The sequence below is a fragment of the Mytilus californianus genome, unplaced genomic scaffold, assembly GCF_021869535.1.
Source record: "Mytilus californianus isolate M0D057914Y unplaced genomic scaffold, xbMytCali1.0.p SCAF_2, whole genome shotgun sequence".
Classification (NCBI taxonomy): Eukaryota; Metazoa; Mollusca; class Bivalvia; order Mytilida; family Mytilidae; genus Mytilus; species Mytilus californianus.
Window position 1 is genome coordinate 87,134,485 of NW_026262668.1, and position 18,673 is coordinate 87,153,157.

The following is an 18,673-nucleotide window of genomic DNA, read 5'->3' on the forward strand; positions in this document are numbered from 1 at the left end:
TATGGTGCATGGTAGTAGTGCAGATGTCATTAATAATCATTACAAAATTTTAGTTGTTATCTGAGATTACAAATTACATGTTAAATACTTAATATCAATCATTGATCCCCTAAGATGACTGAAAACGGAGCAGGAGATGGTCATTTTCAATAAAATTCATATCATTATAATAATTGGGTTAGAAGTAGGTTAACCACTAACTAGAGGTACTGTGAACAAAGTATAAAGCCAATTGGCACTCATTTGACATTTGGTCACCGAACTACTTTCAACAATGGACAAAACCTGTTACACTATAGTCAGCTATAAATGACCCTAACATGACAAGATGTGAAACAGTTTAAACAAGAAAACCATCAGCCTCATTAAGGACAAAATGATAACAAAATACAAATATGACAGACATAAACTAACCACAGCCACTAAATTAAAGGCTCTCAAGAGCATTCAACAGTCCCTCTAACCTTGGACAGCAGTTTAACAGCATTTGACTCTGACATTGGATTGGTACAAAGCACAAAAAACAAATAACATAAAGACAAAAGACACTTAAGTAATGATCTAAGAGTACTCACAGCTACTAAAAAGCTAGTTAAAGCTAATGACAACTATTAGATAAATTATGTTCTCCCAGACAAAAGTATCAATCAGTACACAGTAACATTATTTTGTTTTATCAGGGACATGCTTAGACTTGGATCATCTAAACCCTGGCAAGAAGCCATGGAACAGATCACTGGACAGAGAGCAATGAGTGCCAAGTCTTTGATGAAATACTTTGAACCTCTAACTAAATGGCTGACAGAACAAAATGCTGGTGGTGAGGACATTGGATGGGGAGAAGAATGCCCTGATCCTGTCTCAGTAGAAACAGACATTAACAAAGCCAATAAGTGGCTAGCAGAATATAATACAAAGGCTCAGACTGAGTACAATAAAGCTACTATTGCTGACTGGAACTATGCTGCTAATATAACTGACGTAAATCAACAAAAACAGGTATTATACCCATTACTTTAATTTTGTCTTTGTGGGTGTCTGAGTATCCCTGACACCATTCTATATATCATATTTTCCTAAAAAACTATGCTTCTTTCTGACTGTTTACTTATTAATTTATTAATGTTTGGTTCCATCTTTATCTAGGTAATCCATACAGTTCCCAGACCCCTGGCTTATCTTTCTACAGTATGATTGTATCTAAAAGTGTTGTTAAATTATTCTTAGCACTATCATATAGAAATACAGAATAGTATTACAAAGAAAACACTGGGTTCATAAAACACTTTTTTTACGATTTCAGCTTGAAGCTAAAGATGTATTTGCACAGTTCCAGCAGGAAATGGCAAAGGGGGCATCAGAATTTGACTGGAAAACATTCCCAGCTGACATGGAACGTCAGTTCAGTAAGATTTCAGATATTGGAACAAGTGCTCTGTCTGACAAGTCAAAGCTTAGAGAGGTAAGTTTGTAATTAGAACAAGCGCTTTGTCTGATAATTCAAAGCTTAGAGAGATAAGTCTATAATTGGAACAAGTGCTTTTTCTGACAAATCAAAGCTTAGAGAGGTAACTTTGTACTTGGAACAAACACTTTGTCTGACAAATCAGAGCTTAGAGTGGTAAGTCCATAATTAAAACAAGTCCTTTGTTTGACAAATCAAAGCTTAGAGAGGTAAGTCAATAATTGGAACAAGTCTTTTGTCTGACAAATCAAAGCTTAGAGAGGTAAGTCCATAATTGGAACAAGTCCTTTGTCTGACAAATCAAAGCTTAGAGAGGTAAGTCCATAATTGGAACAAGTCCTTTGTCTGACAAGTCAAAGCTTAGAGAGGTAAGTCCATAATTTTATTTTCCAAATATAAGATGAATTTTGAAGAAGACATTATAATATTTTGTAATGGAAGAAATATACAAAAGTTTATTGAGATTTGGATTAAGCAAGTAGCAGTTTTCTAAGCCAATTAAGATGGATAAGGGTGAGTTTCCTACTTAATTTCTTTTCATAGAATTTAGAAAGAAATTAAGCTGCAAATGTTTTCTAAGAAATAGTTAAGAAATATTAAGTTATAGAATGACCTTCTAAAAAACAGTTGAATGTTCAGTGCTGCATATTTTAAATGTAGATTTAAAAATTATCGTCTACAGAACAAAATAATATTTCTTTCAAACTGATTCTTTAAACAACTATTTGAGATATGATATATGATCTTTCAAAACAATTCTTTACTTTGAGATCTGAAATATTGCTTGAAATGTTCCTTCAAATATCCCTAAACAGTTTGTAATAGTAGTCTTTTAAACAGATTATTAAGAAATATTAAATTAATTTGTTTTAGATGAATAAAGCCCAGTCAGATATAGAAGGTATTTATGGTAAAGGAACTGTGTGTATGTCTGAAGGAAAATGTCTGTCTTTGGAACCAGGTAGGTACTCTTTTACATAATCTAGTATAGAACAACTCTGAGTTCATTTGTATAAATCAGAAACAATTCATACAGGAATTCTTTGTGTAAAATTTTAAAGCATAATCCTGTCACTTACATTGGTACTGTTAATGTTATTATACCCCCTTTTTAAAAAGTGGGGGTATACTGTTTTACCTCTGTCTGTCCTTCCGTCAGTCCATCCATCCATCCATCCGTCAGTCCATCCATCCATCCATCCGTCAGTCCGTCCGTCTCATGAATATTTTCGTCACATTTTTCAGGAAATTTGGTTTCAGAGTTTATATAAGTAAGTTACACCGTGTGATGCGTTTTCAGATTCATCACTCAACAACTTCCTGTTTACCGAACCCTTGTATTATTTTACACATGATAGCCAAGTTGAAAATTTTCGTCACATTTTTCTCAGGAACTACTTGACAAGGATTTCTGAAATTTGGGTTCAGGGTTTATATAAGTCAGCTATACTGTGTGATGCGTTTTCGGATTCATCACTCAACAACTTCCTGTTTACCGAAATATTTCGGCTGGGGTATCATCAGTGAGCAGTAGCTCACAGTTTTACTTTTTAATACTGATTAAAAAAATCCACAGCTTAAAGCAGATCTTCTTCCTCCATTGACTTAGAAGTGGAAATTGACTGGCTGAGAATGAAACTATGTTGAGAGATGAGTTCAGTTTTCCTATTGTGAACTTTAGATTTATATATAACAGTAAAGGGCTTCTAATTTAAGTCTTAGTCTTCTTTGAATGTTACATAGTATGTCCGACAGATGACTAAAGATATGCTTACAATCTTTCTTTCCTTGTTTATAACTCACCACATAATTCTTTAAACTTCATTAGGGTAAAGCTTTCTGTGTAATATGATTGTGTTTTGTTTTTCCTATGATATTGTTTTTCCCTCATTGATCTACAATTGTTGGCCTTCTTTGTATTTTAAAATGTAATTAATAACACAGTGGGTGTATGCAATGTCTATAATGTTGTAAAAAGGACAATCTCAAATTGTGGTAGTACAGTTGATGTACCCTGGATCTTCCCAAGATAAAGTTTTTGGGAGTGATACTTTCCTCATTTTATCTTTATTAGAAAATTAGAAAAAAAATAATCTGTTTAGAATTTCCCACATTACAATAAATCATTGAGTACAGTCACAGTAGTAGTGATGGAAACCAAAGTGTTATATATTTGTAACAAAATTGCAGAATTGGATTTTATAACAGTTTTATTATCCTTGGAGTATTTGATATTTTTGTCCTAATCCAGTATGGGTAATGAAAACTTAATCCATGTGATGACCTTTATTTAGTTACAAGGTCAAATCTGAGACCAAAGGTTTTTATCAACACAGACAAAATGACCTTGTCAGTCTTCTTCAAATTGGTATACAAAAACATATTGAAGAGGAAAAGTTGTCATTTGATCATGGAGTCAAGCACTGTAGGAAGGTGGTGCAGATAATGATTTATGATACTTTAATAGGGACATTCTAGATTAGAATCACAAGGGGGTGTTCTGCTTTGTTTTGTCCCTTTCGGAGTTATCCTTGATGTTTGGGTTGATCTCATTTAGACAGCTTGTACAATGTGAAACATAAGTGTAAAGTTTAAAAATGTAGTATGTGGATAAATATTTCACAATAATTTAATCTTTATCTGAAATAAAATTTTGTATTTATGATTCCAGATTTATTAGAACTGATAGCTACATCAAGGAATTATACGGAACTGTTGACAGCATGGAAAGGATGGAGGGATAATACAGGAAAGAAAATGAAAACACAATATGCCAGATTTGTACAACTCAGTAATGAGGGTGTACAAGAACTGGGTAAAATTATTATACATTATGAAATTGAATAACACACTCACTCACCAGGATGAACATAAACACCAACTGCATAAAAAAATATGCAGTTTATTGCCAGGCTGTTAAAGGAGGATAAAATATTGTGAAAACAAAATACATATTTGTTCATGGATGGAACGTTTTTATGCCCCGCCTACGATAGTAGTAGGGGCATTATGTTTTCTTGTCAGTGCGTCCGTTCGTTCGTCCGTCTGTCCCGTGTCAGGTTGAAGTTTTGGTCAAGGTAGTTTATGATGAAGTTATAGTTGCATCCACTTGTAACTTTGCATACATAGTCATTATGATTGGGACTTTCTAAAAAGTATGGCAAATTTGGGTTTTGGTCCAAATTTTACGGTTCATTGAACATGAAAATGGGATTGTGTGAAACAGCTTTTTTTTGATGAAGTTGAAGTCCAATCAACTTGAAACTAGTACACATGTTCCCTATGATATGATCTTTCTAATTTTAATGCCAAATTAGAGTTTTGACCCCAATTTCACGGTCCACTGAACATAGAAAATGATAGTGCGAGTGGGGCATCCATGTACTATGGACACATTCTTGTTTACTAGTACTTTATAGGTGTTGCAATAAAGAAGGGGTTACACTGGTTTACCCCTGTCTGTCCATATGTACATAACACATTGTGTTGTGTTTTTTATGCCCCCGCCGTAGCGGAGGGGGCATTAAGTTTTACCCTTTTCCGTACATACGTCCCAAAATTTCTGTTCTCTAACTTTAGTTTGCCTCAACCAAATGTTATGAAACTTATACACAATGCTTATTACCACAAAACACAGATCAAGTTTGAATTTTGGTGGCGTCACTTTTACCGTTCTAGAGTTATGCCCCTTTACAAATTTTTATTTCCATTCTCTAACTTTAGTTTGCCTCAACCAAATGATATTAAACTTTTACACAATGCTTATTACCACAAAACACAGATCAAGTTTGAATTTTGGTGGCGTCACTTTTACCATTCTAGAGTTATGCCCTTTTACAAATGGAAAAATTGCTGAATTTTTAGTTTCTGTTCTCTAACTTAAGTTCGCCTCAACCAAATGTTATGAAACTTATACACAATGCTTATTATCACAAAACTCGGATAAAGTACAAATTTGGGTAGCTTCACTTTTACCATTCTTGAGTAATGTCCCTTTATAACATTATATGGATGCGGGGTCATCATCTGTGTCCCATAGACACATCCCCCATTTATTTCCTCTCAGCAACTACATTTTATAACTTATTGATATATGGCACTTAGATTCATTTGGTATGCCATACTGTGTTCAGTTCCTTTGAACTTCTACTTCCTCTTTGTCAAAAACATATCTTTAAAATGTCATGCACATATATAAAATATTCTTTTTGATTTTTGTTTCAGCAAATACATTTGATGGTAACATTATTTAATTTTAACAGGATATGAAGACACAGGTGATTACTGGAGATCATGGTATGAATCTCCTACATTCCAGGGAGATTTAAAGGACCTGTTAGAACAGTTACGTCCCCTGTATGAACAATTACATGGATATGTAAGGGGCAAACTGATGGAACAGTATGGAGCTGAACATTTCTCTGAGTCAGGACATATCCCTGCACATTTGTTAGGTTAGTGATAGATTTCTCTGAGTCAGGACATATACCTGCACATTTGTTAGGTTAGTGATAGATTTCTCTGAGTCAGGACATATCCCTGCACATTTGTTAGGTTAGTGATAGATTTCTCTGAGTCAGGACATATCCCTGCACATTTGTTAGGTTAGTGATAGATTTCCCTGAGTCAGGACATATACCTGCACATTTGTTAGGTTAGTGATATATATATTTCTCTAATTCTTACTTGATTTATCCTTTTCCTGACCTGTTGATTATTTTTTTTTAATCAAGGTATGGTTCATTTGATCTCAGTTCTTCATTGGTCAAAATTCGATTATGACATCAAATTTTCTTGCTTTCCTCGGAAATTCCTATTGTGACGTCATAAAAAAGGCGACCATGCCTGATGACGTCACATAGAAAGAACACATCTTTTTGCAGGTAGGATTAAAAGAAGGATTACAAATACATTCCCAATGATCAGCACTGACCGATTTGAGCTGGTATAATATCAGTCAGTGCTGTTCATTGGGAATGTATTTGTACGCAGTCTTTGTTGTAATATTTTAACTGTCGTCACCTTTGAAATTTTAGAAATGTACCAGTTCATATCGCACATTACTTTTTTTTATTAGAAGCATATCTATACAGTCTCTGTTGTAAATACCTGACCTACGTCATTTTTGAAATTTTAGAATTGTACAAGCATTGTTGTGTTTGGTTTTAATTGCATAAATTTCAAGATTGTTATAGTTAAATCAGAATAGATTGACATGATTCATTTTACATCATAATCATACAGATGAAGGATATCTGTTATCCGAAATATTTATAGATACTTACATTTATTGTTTCCTTTTTTTAATATTGTTGTTGTTTTGTACACTTTTTATCATATATTATAATACAAAATATTAAAATAGCTCACCACAATTTACTGAATATTGTGGAACTGAAAAAAAATCTTTAAAATTCTAATTCAGTTGATTGAATGAAACAGGTTTTGAATTGTCAAGAAACAGTTCCTTAATTTGTACCTTTTGCAGCCCTGTGTTTATTTTCAGTATACTTATTTTTAAGAGCTAAAATGAATTAGTGCCATAGACATAAGAATTTTTATGTTTTTTTTTACAAGCTACTCCATAAAACTGTTCTTTAAATAATTGCAAGATGATTCTTTGTTCTATATTGTTAAAACTTAATATAGTTAAACAATGTAACTATCTGTTTTAAAGCTAGATCTCTAGATACTATTGTTAGAATATGTATTCAATTTTTATTTTCAGGCAACATGTGGGCTCAAGAATGGAATAATATTTATGATATTGTTATGCCATACAAAGGAAAAGTTAGTGTCGACATCACTCCACAACTCAGGGCTCAGGTATGGTGTTGTATAGATGCTAATGTTAACAATATTTTTGGTCTAAATAAAGAAAAACACATAAGTAATGTAATTTATATTTTAAAAGTCAAAAGTAATGTACTGATTAGTAATTTATTTCATTTGAAAATAGATGAAAGTCCTGGAGAAACCCCTTGAACTTTTCTAATTTATACACCCTTATTTTCATACTGAAACAATACAGAAATTAAATTTTTAACAGGGTTTTCAGAAATAAAAATCTGGTTATTAATTTGGTGAAGTAGGGCCTGCAGGCTGCTGCAAATAGTTTCCGTGCAATAATTTATGAACAGTTTATATAAAATTTCAAAATGTTGATACTGATCACAAAATGGAGGTCAAGATCTCTATATACATTTTACCATTCAGGAATTATGGTCTGTGATATGTTGGGAAATGGCACTTTATGTTATTTCCATGCAATAACTTATGAACTGTTCAACCAATTCTTTTCAAATTATAATATGTTGATACTGATGAAAAAGTTGAGGTCAAGTTTGATATTGGCAATTTTACTTTTGAAAATGGCACTTTTTGTCATTTCTGTTCTATAACATATGAACTCTTTTACCAATGGTTTTCAAATTATAATGTGTTGTTACTGATGATAAAATGGAGGTCAAGTTCAATATTGATGATTTGCACTTTAACCATTAAGGAGTTGTGGCCCTTGATCAATTGAAAAATGGCACTTTAAGTTGTTTCCATGCAATTAATAATGAACAGTTCTACCAATGCCCATAAATTTTAATATGCTGTTATTGATGTCAAAATGGTGGTCATGATCGATATTGATGATTTTCAATTTTGCTGTTTAGGAGTTATAGTCCTTGATAAATTGAAAAATTTATATTGTTTCCTTGCAATTACTTGTGAACCGTTTAGGCAATGTTCTTGAAATTTTGATATGTAGTTACTGGTGACAAAATGGTGGTAAACTTCGATACATTTTTGCCATTCAGGAGTTATGTTCCTTTATAGCTTGGAAAATAGGCATAGATTGTGGCAGGTAAAATAAAGCCTGGAAGCGTCATTCAAAATCCTGAGAACACTTGATATACTGTCAATTCAGAAATTATTGTGAGTTTTTTATTAATGCGAATAATGCGACTTAATGATTATAGCAATAAAAAGAACTCGCATTCCTATATCTGATACATATTACTGTATGCAGATTTTCCTGAAATCACAATATTTAATCTGGCATTTAAGTCAATTCTACAAAATTTGCAATGATAAATGCACACAATAATTTCTGAATTTACAGTATAATTTTATGATATTTGGTTCACTCAACATTTTTAAAACATGGAAAATAAATTAAAGAGTGTGGATAAATATCATACTTAAATGGGGGGAGAAGTTGTAGAACACTGTCCAAATGTAGAAAGACCAATTCTAAGTTATGCAAGCACTTTCTGGGCAAATTTGAATTTGTACAAAGTAAAAATACAAAATGTAGGAAAAAATATTTTGTTCAACTGTGTAACCAATATAAATAATAATATGATTAATGTAATTACATGTAGTTATGATTATATAGAAATGATATTCATTACAAAAGGACTATTACAGAGTTATATTGATGATAACAAGTTTTTTTATGCCCCAATCGTGGATGAAGGGGGCATTAAGGTTTACCCTTGTCCCTCTGTACGTACATCCCGAAATTGGTTTCCATTCTCTAACTTTAGTTTGCCTCACCCAAATGTTGTGAACTTTTCCACAATGCTTATTACCATTTAACACAAATCAAGTTTGAATTTGAGATTGTCACTTTCACCATTCTTGAGCTATGTCCCTTTATATATGAAAAAATTGCTTAATTTGCCGTTTCCACACTCTAACTTTACTTTGCCTCAAACAAATGTTATAAAACTTTACACATTGCTTGTTTCAAACAAACACAAAACAGGTTCTAATTTGGGTGGTGTCACTTTTACCATTTTTGAGTTAAGTCCCTTTATAAATGGAATAATTGTAGAATTTGCTGTTTCAGCACTCTGATTATACTTTGCCTCAACCAAATTTTATGAAACTTATACACAATGCTTATTACCAACAACACACAGATCAAGTTTGAATTTGGGTGGCATCACTTTGAGGGTTCTTGATTTATGTACCTTTATAAATGGAAAAATTGCTGAATTTGCCTTATTACAAGTGGGGGCATCTCATCTGTGTCTATTATAGAATTACATTATTGATAGAATGTTTAACTATTGTAGAACTATACAGTTGAAAGAATGTTTAGAACAGCAGAAGAATTCTTCAAGTCCTTAAACTTAACAGCAATGCCAGATTTATTCTGGAAGAACTCTGTACTAAAGAAACCAAAAGATAGAGAAATTGTCTGTCATGCCTCAGCTTGGGATTTCTATGACCAAAAAGATTTCAGGTATTAAATAAACAATTATTTTTGTTTCTATTTATAAACAAGTATTTCCCCATCTGCTGCAGCCAATAATTCTTAAACAAAAAGGCTATAAAAAAGGCATGGATTACTAATGTTCACCTACATTTGGTCAACTATAATATTATATCAGTAAATATGATTCTATTATATCAGATATATGTAAAAGGGGTTTATCAATATCAATCTTATCTGGTTATGTTTTATGCTGCATGCAACTAAGAAGTAAAGGGGGGGGGGGGGGGGGGGGAATTAAGCTTGGGATTCATCAATGGGTGTGTTGTGTATTTAGCTCATGTGGTTCGTTATTGTTATCATCACTTTGCATGGGTTGTCCATTTGTCTGTCTGGTGAAAGACAATTTACATTTGTTCATTTCCCCTTAAACCACAAGACCAATTCAAATCATTCTATGGCAGTAATAATATATGGATAATTCTTTTATTGAAGAAGTCCTCATTTATTTACAATTGAATATAAAACATGGCTGTCAGAGGTAATAATATGGCCAGTTTTTAAAATCTGTTCTTCTGAAACTACAAGAAGAAATGTTTTGGAAATTAAGAAAATTGATAATTAGAAAAACATTTACAAAGGATCCACATTTCATGTTGCTTGGGTATGGAACATGACAGAATTTGTGGCCCATAGTTGTCATTGTATTTATTTCAGAATTAAGATGTGCACAGATATTACAATGGAACATTTAGTAACTATCCATCATGAGATGGGACATATACAGTACTACCTACAATATAGAGACCAACCTGTAGTATACAGAGATGGAGCTAACCCTGGTAAGTAACCATGGCAACATAAATAGGACATGTACAATTACAAAATAGAGACAACCTATAATATACAGAGATGGAGCTAACCCTGGTAAGTAACCATGACAACATAAATAGGACATGTACAATTACAAAATAGAGACAACCTATAATATACAGAGATGGAGCTAACCCTGGTAAGTAACCATGACAACATAAATAGGACATGTACAATTACAAAATAGAGACAACCTATAATATACAGAGATGGAGCTAACCCTGGTAAGTAACCATGACAACATAAATAGGACATGTACAATTACAAAATAGAGACAACCTATAATATACAGAGATGGAGCTAACCCTGGTAAGTAACCATGACAACATAAATAGGAAATGTACAATTTCAAAATAGAGACAACCTATAGTATACAGAGATGATGGAGCTAACCCTGGTAAGTAACCATGGCAACATAAATAGGACATGTACAATTACAAAATAGAGACAACCTATAGTATACAGAGATGGAGCTAACCCTGGTAAGTAACCATGACAACATAAATAGGACATGTACAATTACAAAATAGAGACAACCTATAGTATACAGAGATGGAGCTTACCTTGGTAAGTAACCATGGCTACATAATAAGATAGGACAGATAGGTCTATTTACAAAAATTTCTTTTTACATCAAAAATGGTCAGACGACGTCTTATAGGAGTAATTGCTCTAAAATGAGGATTTTTACCAATTTTTTGCATTTTTGCCTAATATATTGAAAACTTTAATAGATAGAGAGGAACTTAAATTAGCAAAAATGATTAGCAAGACAAGATGTACAATTAAGTCAACATTGCTGAAATCGTTAGACGACTCCATATTGGAGTTTTGCCCTTTAATGAAGAATTTTACCATTTTTTATGTTTTTGCCTTATATCAAAAAATTATAATAGGTAGAAACTTAAAAAGCAAAAATGATCAGCATGACAAGATCTACAATTAAGTCATCATGGAGGAAATTGTCTGACAACTCTTTATTGGAGTTATTGCTCTTTAATGATGATTTATAACAATTTTTAGTGTTTTTATCCATTATCTTGAAAACTATAATAGACATACACTTTTAATATAAAAAATTATCAGCAAGATAAGATCTACAAATAAGTCAAATTTTACAGAAATTGTTAGTAGACTCTTAATAGGAGTGATTGCTCTTAAATGACGATTTTTTTACCTTTTCTATGTTTTTGGCAAATACTAAAGAAAATAGAGAGAAACTATTAAAAGAAAAAATATCAGCAATACTAGATCAACAAAACACAGATTTTTGTCATGAATTCTATTGTTACAGAGTGACCAATGTTGAAGATGTACATAGACCTAGGTGGGCGTCATAAGGTGTATTTTCAATAACTGTTAGCCCCACCCCCCATCCTCTGATGAATCAAGTTCTTTCTCTCATGAAAATGATGTTTTGAATAATTTTCTATGCCTAAGTACCACAGCTTTTACTCAACCTGAATAAAGCCCAAACTGTGACTTCTTATGTTATGACCATATACTAAATACATACTGTAAATTCAGAAACTTTTCCATGCATTAAATATTGTGATTGTTTTACAATTGACAAAACTATATTTATAAATTATTGCAATTTTAAGAAATGCAGCATTAAATAATGCTATCAAAATTAAAAATCAAGTCCTGAGGCTACAACTTCCAAGAAAATCACTCAAAACATCTTATGAAATAACTTTAAATTTGTACCAAGAATCTAATCAATTGAATCAGGTTTATAGAAATAAGTTTGGAAAAACCAATATTTTTTAAGCAATTTCTATATCATAGGGCCGGATTTCCCTCAGAAAACTTTTTATCCAGGTCCACAACTTCTGCGAAAATTATTCAAGCAGAAGGAAACTCAAAGGTAATCTCTAACTTTTAATTTTATTACTATGGATACTATATATCTCATCAGTAGACTAAAAGAAGGTGTTGAAACCTCAAATGTGATGGGCAGATGGACAAATGGAGTTCAAAACTAGAAAGAAACTCAAAGTTAATCAGTAACTTCTAATGATATGACTACATATCAAATAAATAATCAACTGATTCAGGAATAACAGTGCTGCAATTAATAAAAGAACAAAGATTGGCACACTTAATTAATGCCAACATTAGTTTTTAGGTACTTGTACAATATTACTGCTGACATTTTATGAAAAATTGTGGCAAACTTTTATCAACAGAAGATTTATGATTCTCACATTTTATGTATAACATTCCTCCCTGAGATATCAAAACTTCTTATTTCAAATACTGATACAGGATTTTCAATGAGAAAAATAAATTGTTTGTAGTAAAATACAACAAAAGGCTCTAAAGCGCCTCCCCTTCCCCTATGCACCCCCAAATCTACTATATTCCATATAAGTGTCAAATGGACCAATGTTTCTGCTAGAAGGTGACATTTTCATGTGTATGCAAAACATTATTATTCAGAATGCCTGTATTCTGTCATATGCTATCTCTAAACCAGACACATTATCTTTCCAACCTTTTACATTGCTTTGAACTGACAATATATTTTGTTATATTTGTAGGATTTCATGAAGGAATAGGAGATGTAATGGCATTGTCTGTAGCTACACCTAAACATCTTAAAACAATTGGTCTGTTAGATAAAGAGGAAAAGGATCATGGTATATATTATAGTGTGTCTATAATGCATGATTTTTGAATTTTCAGAATACATCTGTGTGCACAATAGAGAATAATAAGATTAAACAATTAAACAAAGATATTCAATTATAGAATTGTAACTTGATCACCAATGCCTTGTCGAAAAAGGTCAGAGGATATGTGCAATAAGTATTTATAAATGGTTAAAAGATCATACTTTTTACAAAAAGTTCTTGGTATATAAATGTCTCATTTGATATTTTTTTTACAACAGAAGCAGAAATCAACTTCTTGCTAAAAGTTTCCTTGGAAAAAATAGCTTTCTTACCATTTGGATACCTCATTGACCAATGGAGATGGAGTGTTTTTAGTGGGGAGACAACTCCTGATAAATACAACCAAAAATGGTGGGACCTCAAGTGAGTTATCTGTTGTGTTTGACTAGACATTTAGGTTGCAAGCTATTTGCTGTATTGTCAGATGCTGATTTTTATGTGTGGAAATATTTACGATTTTAAACCTTGTCTATGCATTATTAATAAGGAGATGTGGTATGATTGTCCAATGAAACAGCTATCCACCAGAATACAAACGTAAATGTTAAGTGTTCTTTTTAATAAGGGGGAAAATACGAAAAAAAATAACATAACTTGAATTAAAAGGTTTGTAAAGGAGGCCATTGACTCCGCCGTTTTCCTTACCCCAAAAAATAAGCACATCACTTTTTTTAGAATTGTTAATAAATTGATTATGTAATAGTCGGTTAATAGACAACAATATCAGACATAAGCAAAACATATAAAATAATGCCCACAGTTACGTACAGCAAGGTCAAAGTACTAAACCTACTGATATTAAATCATGTGGTATTACACTCTCATATCAAGGGGAATGTACTTTGTAGTAGAATCCACATTGTGACACCAACTATATAAAAATGTATCAAGAAATAAGAAACTATCTTGTGCCATGCCTGGAATAAATAAGTCCAGAATATCAGTGCAGAAAAAAAAAAAAACATTAATGTCATCTTTCAAACGATGAATAAGGGAGTTGATGTTTACTCCCAAAAATACCATACTAAATGATTTAACAACAGTATGGTTATAAACTCTTATCAATAAGTCTAAGGCTGAATAAATGGTTATAGGACAATTTTCAAACTCGTTTTGATTTTTAAATGATTTCAATAAAATGTTTCGAGTCTGATACAACTTTTCATTAAATTCCTACAGTTATGCAGTAATAAATGTGACACAAGAAGTACTTTAATAATTACAGTATTTATTTTCAGATGCCAATATCAAGGTATAGCACCACCTATAGTTAGATCAGAAGAAGATTTTGATCCAGGAGCCAAATATCACATTCCTGCAAACACTCCTTATATTAGGTAAAAGTATAATTTTTAGCTGCAATGTAACACTTAATTGGGTAAATAGTAAATACATTTACTAATTCCATGGACAGTACATTGGTCTATCATTTGTAGATACTGTATACTGATTTTAATTTAGAATATAGATATGCAACTTTAATGAATTTGTACACTGACAAAAAAATAAGATTTATGAAAGAATGAATATAGATACTTTTCTTAACACTTCTATAACTTATACAATCAAAATAATACAACAACACTGATTTTTGTCGAGCCTGTGACTTTTGTCGCAGAAAGCTCAACATAGGGATAGTGATCCGGCGGCGGCGGCGGCATTAGCTAACTTCTTAAAAGCTTTATATTTTAGAAGGTGGAGGACCTGGATGCTTCATACTTTGTATATAGATGCCTCATGTTACGAAGTTTCCATCAGTCACATGTCCAATGTCCTTGACCTCATTTTCATGGTTCAGTGACTACTTGAAAAAAAAGTTCAGATTTTTTGGAATGTTAAATTTTCTCTTATTATAAGTAATAGGATAACTATATTTGGTATGTGGGTACCTTGCAAGGTCCTCATGCCCGTCAGACAGTTTTCACTTGACCTCGACCTCATTTCATGGATCAGTGAACAAGGTTAAGTTTTCGTGGTCAAGTCCATATCTGAAATACTATAAGCAATAGGTCTACTATATTTGGTATATGTAATGATAGTAAGGTGTACATGTCCAACTGGCAGGTGTCATCTGACCTTGACCTCATTTTCATGGTTCAGTGGTCATAGTTTAGTTTTTATACGACCTCAAAAATATTTGTGGTCGTATATTGGTATGACGTTGGCGTCATCGTCGTCGTCGTCGTCCGAAGACACATTGGTTTTCGCACTCTAACTTTAGTTTAAGTGAATGGATCTCTATGAAATTTTACAATAAGGTTCAATACCACAAAAGGAAGGTTGGGATTTTGGGGGTTATGGTACCAACAGTTAATGAATAAAAAAAAAAGGGGCCAAAAATAAGCATTTTTGTAACTTCCAGACATAACTTGTGTGTTAGTGTATGGATCTCTCTGACATTGTACCACAAGGTTCCATATCACAAAGGGAATGCTGGGATTGATTTTGGTGGTAATTGCCTCAAAATTTTAGGAATTAGGGGCCAAAAAAGGGGCAAAAACAAGCATTTTTCTAGTTTCAGGACAATAACTTGTGTGTAAATGTATGGATCTTTATGAAATTGTACTACCAGGTTCCATATCACAAAGGGAAAGCTGGGTTTGAGTTTGGGGGTAATTGCCCTAAACGTTTAGGAATTTGGGGCCAAAAAGGGGCCACAAATAAGCATGTTTCTAGTTTCCAGACAATAACTTGTGTGTAAGTGTATGGATCTCTCTGAAATTGTACTGCAAGGTACCATACCACAAAGGGAAGGCTGGGATTGAGTTTGGGGGTGATGAATCATAAGGGGATCAAAGAATTTGGGGGGGGGGATTTTTTTTCCTTTTTTTTCCTTTTTTTTTTCCTTTAAAATTTTCCATTTTAAGTTTGTTATTTTTTATTTATATATAAAAGCAAATAATAATGATATGGTTTGATTTCATCAAAAATTTAAATATTGAGGTTCTTCATATGCTGAATCTAACCGTGTATTTAGATTCTTAATTTTTGGTCCCGTCTTCAAATTGGTCTACATTAAGGTCCAAAGGGTCCAAAATTAAAGTTAGTTTGATTTTAACAAAAATTGAATTTTTGGGGTTCTTTGATATGCTGAATCTAACCGTGTATGTATTTAGATTTTGGATATTGGACCATAATAGGTAAATTAAAATTTTTTAAGTTCTTAGACCACATTCATTCTGTGTCAGAAACCTATGCTGTTCAAATATTTAATCACAATCCAAATTCAGTGCTGTATCAAGCTTGAATGTTGTGTCTATACTTGCCCCAACTGTTCAGGGTTCGACCTCTGCGGTCGTATCAAGCTGCGCCCAGCGGAGCATTTTATTGTGTTTTGGTCTGTTTTTCTAATACTGTATGCAATAGGTCAACTGTATTTGGTGTATGGAAATATTTTACGATGTTCATGTCAGTCTGGCAAGTTTTATTTGACCTTGACCTCATTTTCAGGATTCATTGCTCAATGTTAAGTTTTTGTGTTTAGGTCTGTTTTTCTAATACTGTATGCAATAGGTCAACTGTATTTGGTGTATTGAAATATTTTACGATGTTCATGTCAGTCTGGCAAGTTTTATTTGACCTTGACCTCATTTTCAGGGTTCATTGCTCAATGTTAAGTTTTTGTGTTTTGGTCTGTTTTCCTAATACTGTATGCAGTCAGGCCTCTACATTATCATATTTTCTAACTTGTCCCTTCGGACAAGTTGTAAGAAAATCAACTTGTCCGAACTCTTAACTCACTTGTCCGAATTCAAAATTGAAAATCTTACATATTGAAGGTATGCACCAATAACACTTGAGCTTTGATCGTACCTAATGAAGCCAGGGAGCAATTTGCTAATAGCTATGCTATATGAATTTGTTTGTAACTAAATAAAGAATACCACATCAAAATTCATTTTATTATTTCAGACTGAGTTATCTGACTCAATGTCACTGTCATGTGTCGATCATTAATTCATCATCACTTTAATAAATTACAAATGTAGGACCACCTCCATATGGAGTTTTACCTTAACTTTAAAATTTTAAAGAATAAAAACGTTTTTTCCAACATATGTATAGATCATATAAATAAACAATAAAAGTGACATGCATGGCATATTTACGGGAACTTTTTAATACAAATTCACTAATATAAGTACCTCAGTTTTATTTATAATTAGTATGTTTCATTTGATTTTGCTTTATAATAAAATCTAAAAAGGCACATTTTCTCAGTAGAATGTTTTATGTACTTCATAAACAATTTTTTTGTATCAATGTACTTAAAAATCAAGCTAAAATTATAAAAGCTTGTTTTGCCACCATCAATAATTTTAAAAGGTTTATATACAAGATATGGTTCCTATCATCAATGTATTAGTGAAATTCATAGCTTTATTATTTGTCCCATTCAAACACCTGGCCACCTTGTGAATTTCAACTGATTAAAACATGTTAGAGATCGCGATTCCAGTGATCAGGATCTCTCGGGATTTATCCTTTTGATATAAACGCTTCTCCCTGAGAGGTTCGAATGAAATCTTCCCAGCATATTAATATTGGTTTCCTTCCCCCTTACTTATATTCCCCTGGTCAGCCGCTGCAAGCATGTTCAATCAATGACTATATTTCATTTCGCATCATCATTAAAAGAATCTTTCAATATTTTGGGAATTTAAAAGTCTTGAATTTGATATATTTTATATCTGACATCGATTTTTCACTTGTCCCATCGGACAAGTAGTATAGTGAATCTACTTGCCCGACCTCTGTGTCCACTTGTCCCGGACAATCGGACAAGCGGTAATGTCGAGCCCTGGCAGTAGGTCAACTATATTTGGTGTATGGAAATATTTAATGATGTACATGTCAGTCTGGCATGTTTTATTTGAACTTGACCTCATTTTCAAGGTTCATTGCTAAATGTTAAGTTTTTTGTGTTTTGGTCTGTTTTCCTAATACTGTATGCAGTAGGTCAACTATATTTGGTGTATGGAAATACTTAATGATGTACATGTCAGTCTGGCAGGTTTTATCTGACCTTGACCTCATTTTCATGGTTCATTGCTTATGTTAAGTTTTTGTGTTTTGGTCTGTTTTTCTTACACTTTAAGCAATAGGTCAACTATATTTGGTGTATGGAATGATTGTAAGGTGTATATGTCTGTCTGGCAGGTATCATCTGACCTTCACCTCATTTTCATGGTTGATTGGTCAATGTTCAGTTTTCCTGGTTAACTTTTTTTCTAAGATAGCTGAAGCAATAGGTCAACTATATTTGGAATGATTTTAATGTGTACATGTCTGTCTGGCAGGGTTCAAATGACCTCGACTTCATTTTCATGGTTCATTGGTCAATATAGAATTTCCATGGTTTGGTCGTTTTTTTTTTATACTATAAGCAATAGGTCATCTATATTCTGTGTATGGAGGGATTGTATTAAAGGTGTACAT

The 18,673-nt window shown here is 32.6% G+C and overlaps 1 protein-coding gene across 1 annotated transcript in view; it reads left to right on the plus strand.

Annotated features, from left to right (window-relative positions):
* Nucleotides 1–18,673, plus strand: part of LOC127730371 (uncharacterized) — a 123,399-nt gene that overhangs the window by 54,990 nt on the left and 49,736 nt on the right. Inside the window, exons 23-33 of the mRNA XM_052238748.1 lie at nucleotides 681–999; nucleotides 1,304–1,462; nucleotides 2,339–2,426; nucleotides 4,137–4,280; nucleotides 5,728–5,919; nucleotides 7,194–7,291; nucleotides 9,541–9,710; nucleotides 10,398–10,522; nucleotides 13,100–13,198; nucleotides 13,453–13,597; nucleotides 14,473–14,571. Coding sequence (XP_052094708.1) covers nucleotides 681–999; nucleotides 1,304–1,462; nucleotides 2,339–2,426; nucleotides 4,137–4,280; nucleotides 5,728–5,919; nucleotides 7,194–7,291; nucleotides 9,541–9,710; nucleotides 10,398–10,522; nucleotides 13,100–13,198; nucleotides 13,453–13,597; nucleotides 14,473–14,571 — 1,638 coding nt within the window. The remainder of the gene's footprint in view (nucleotides 1–680; nucleotides 1,000–1,303; nucleotides 1,463–2,338; nucleotides 2,427–4,136; nucleotides 4,281–5,727; nucleotides 5,920–7,193; nucleotides 7,292–9,540; nucleotides 9,711–10,397; nucleotides 10,523–13,099; nucleotides 13,199–13,452; nucleotides 13,598–14,472; nucleotides 14,572–18,673) is intronic.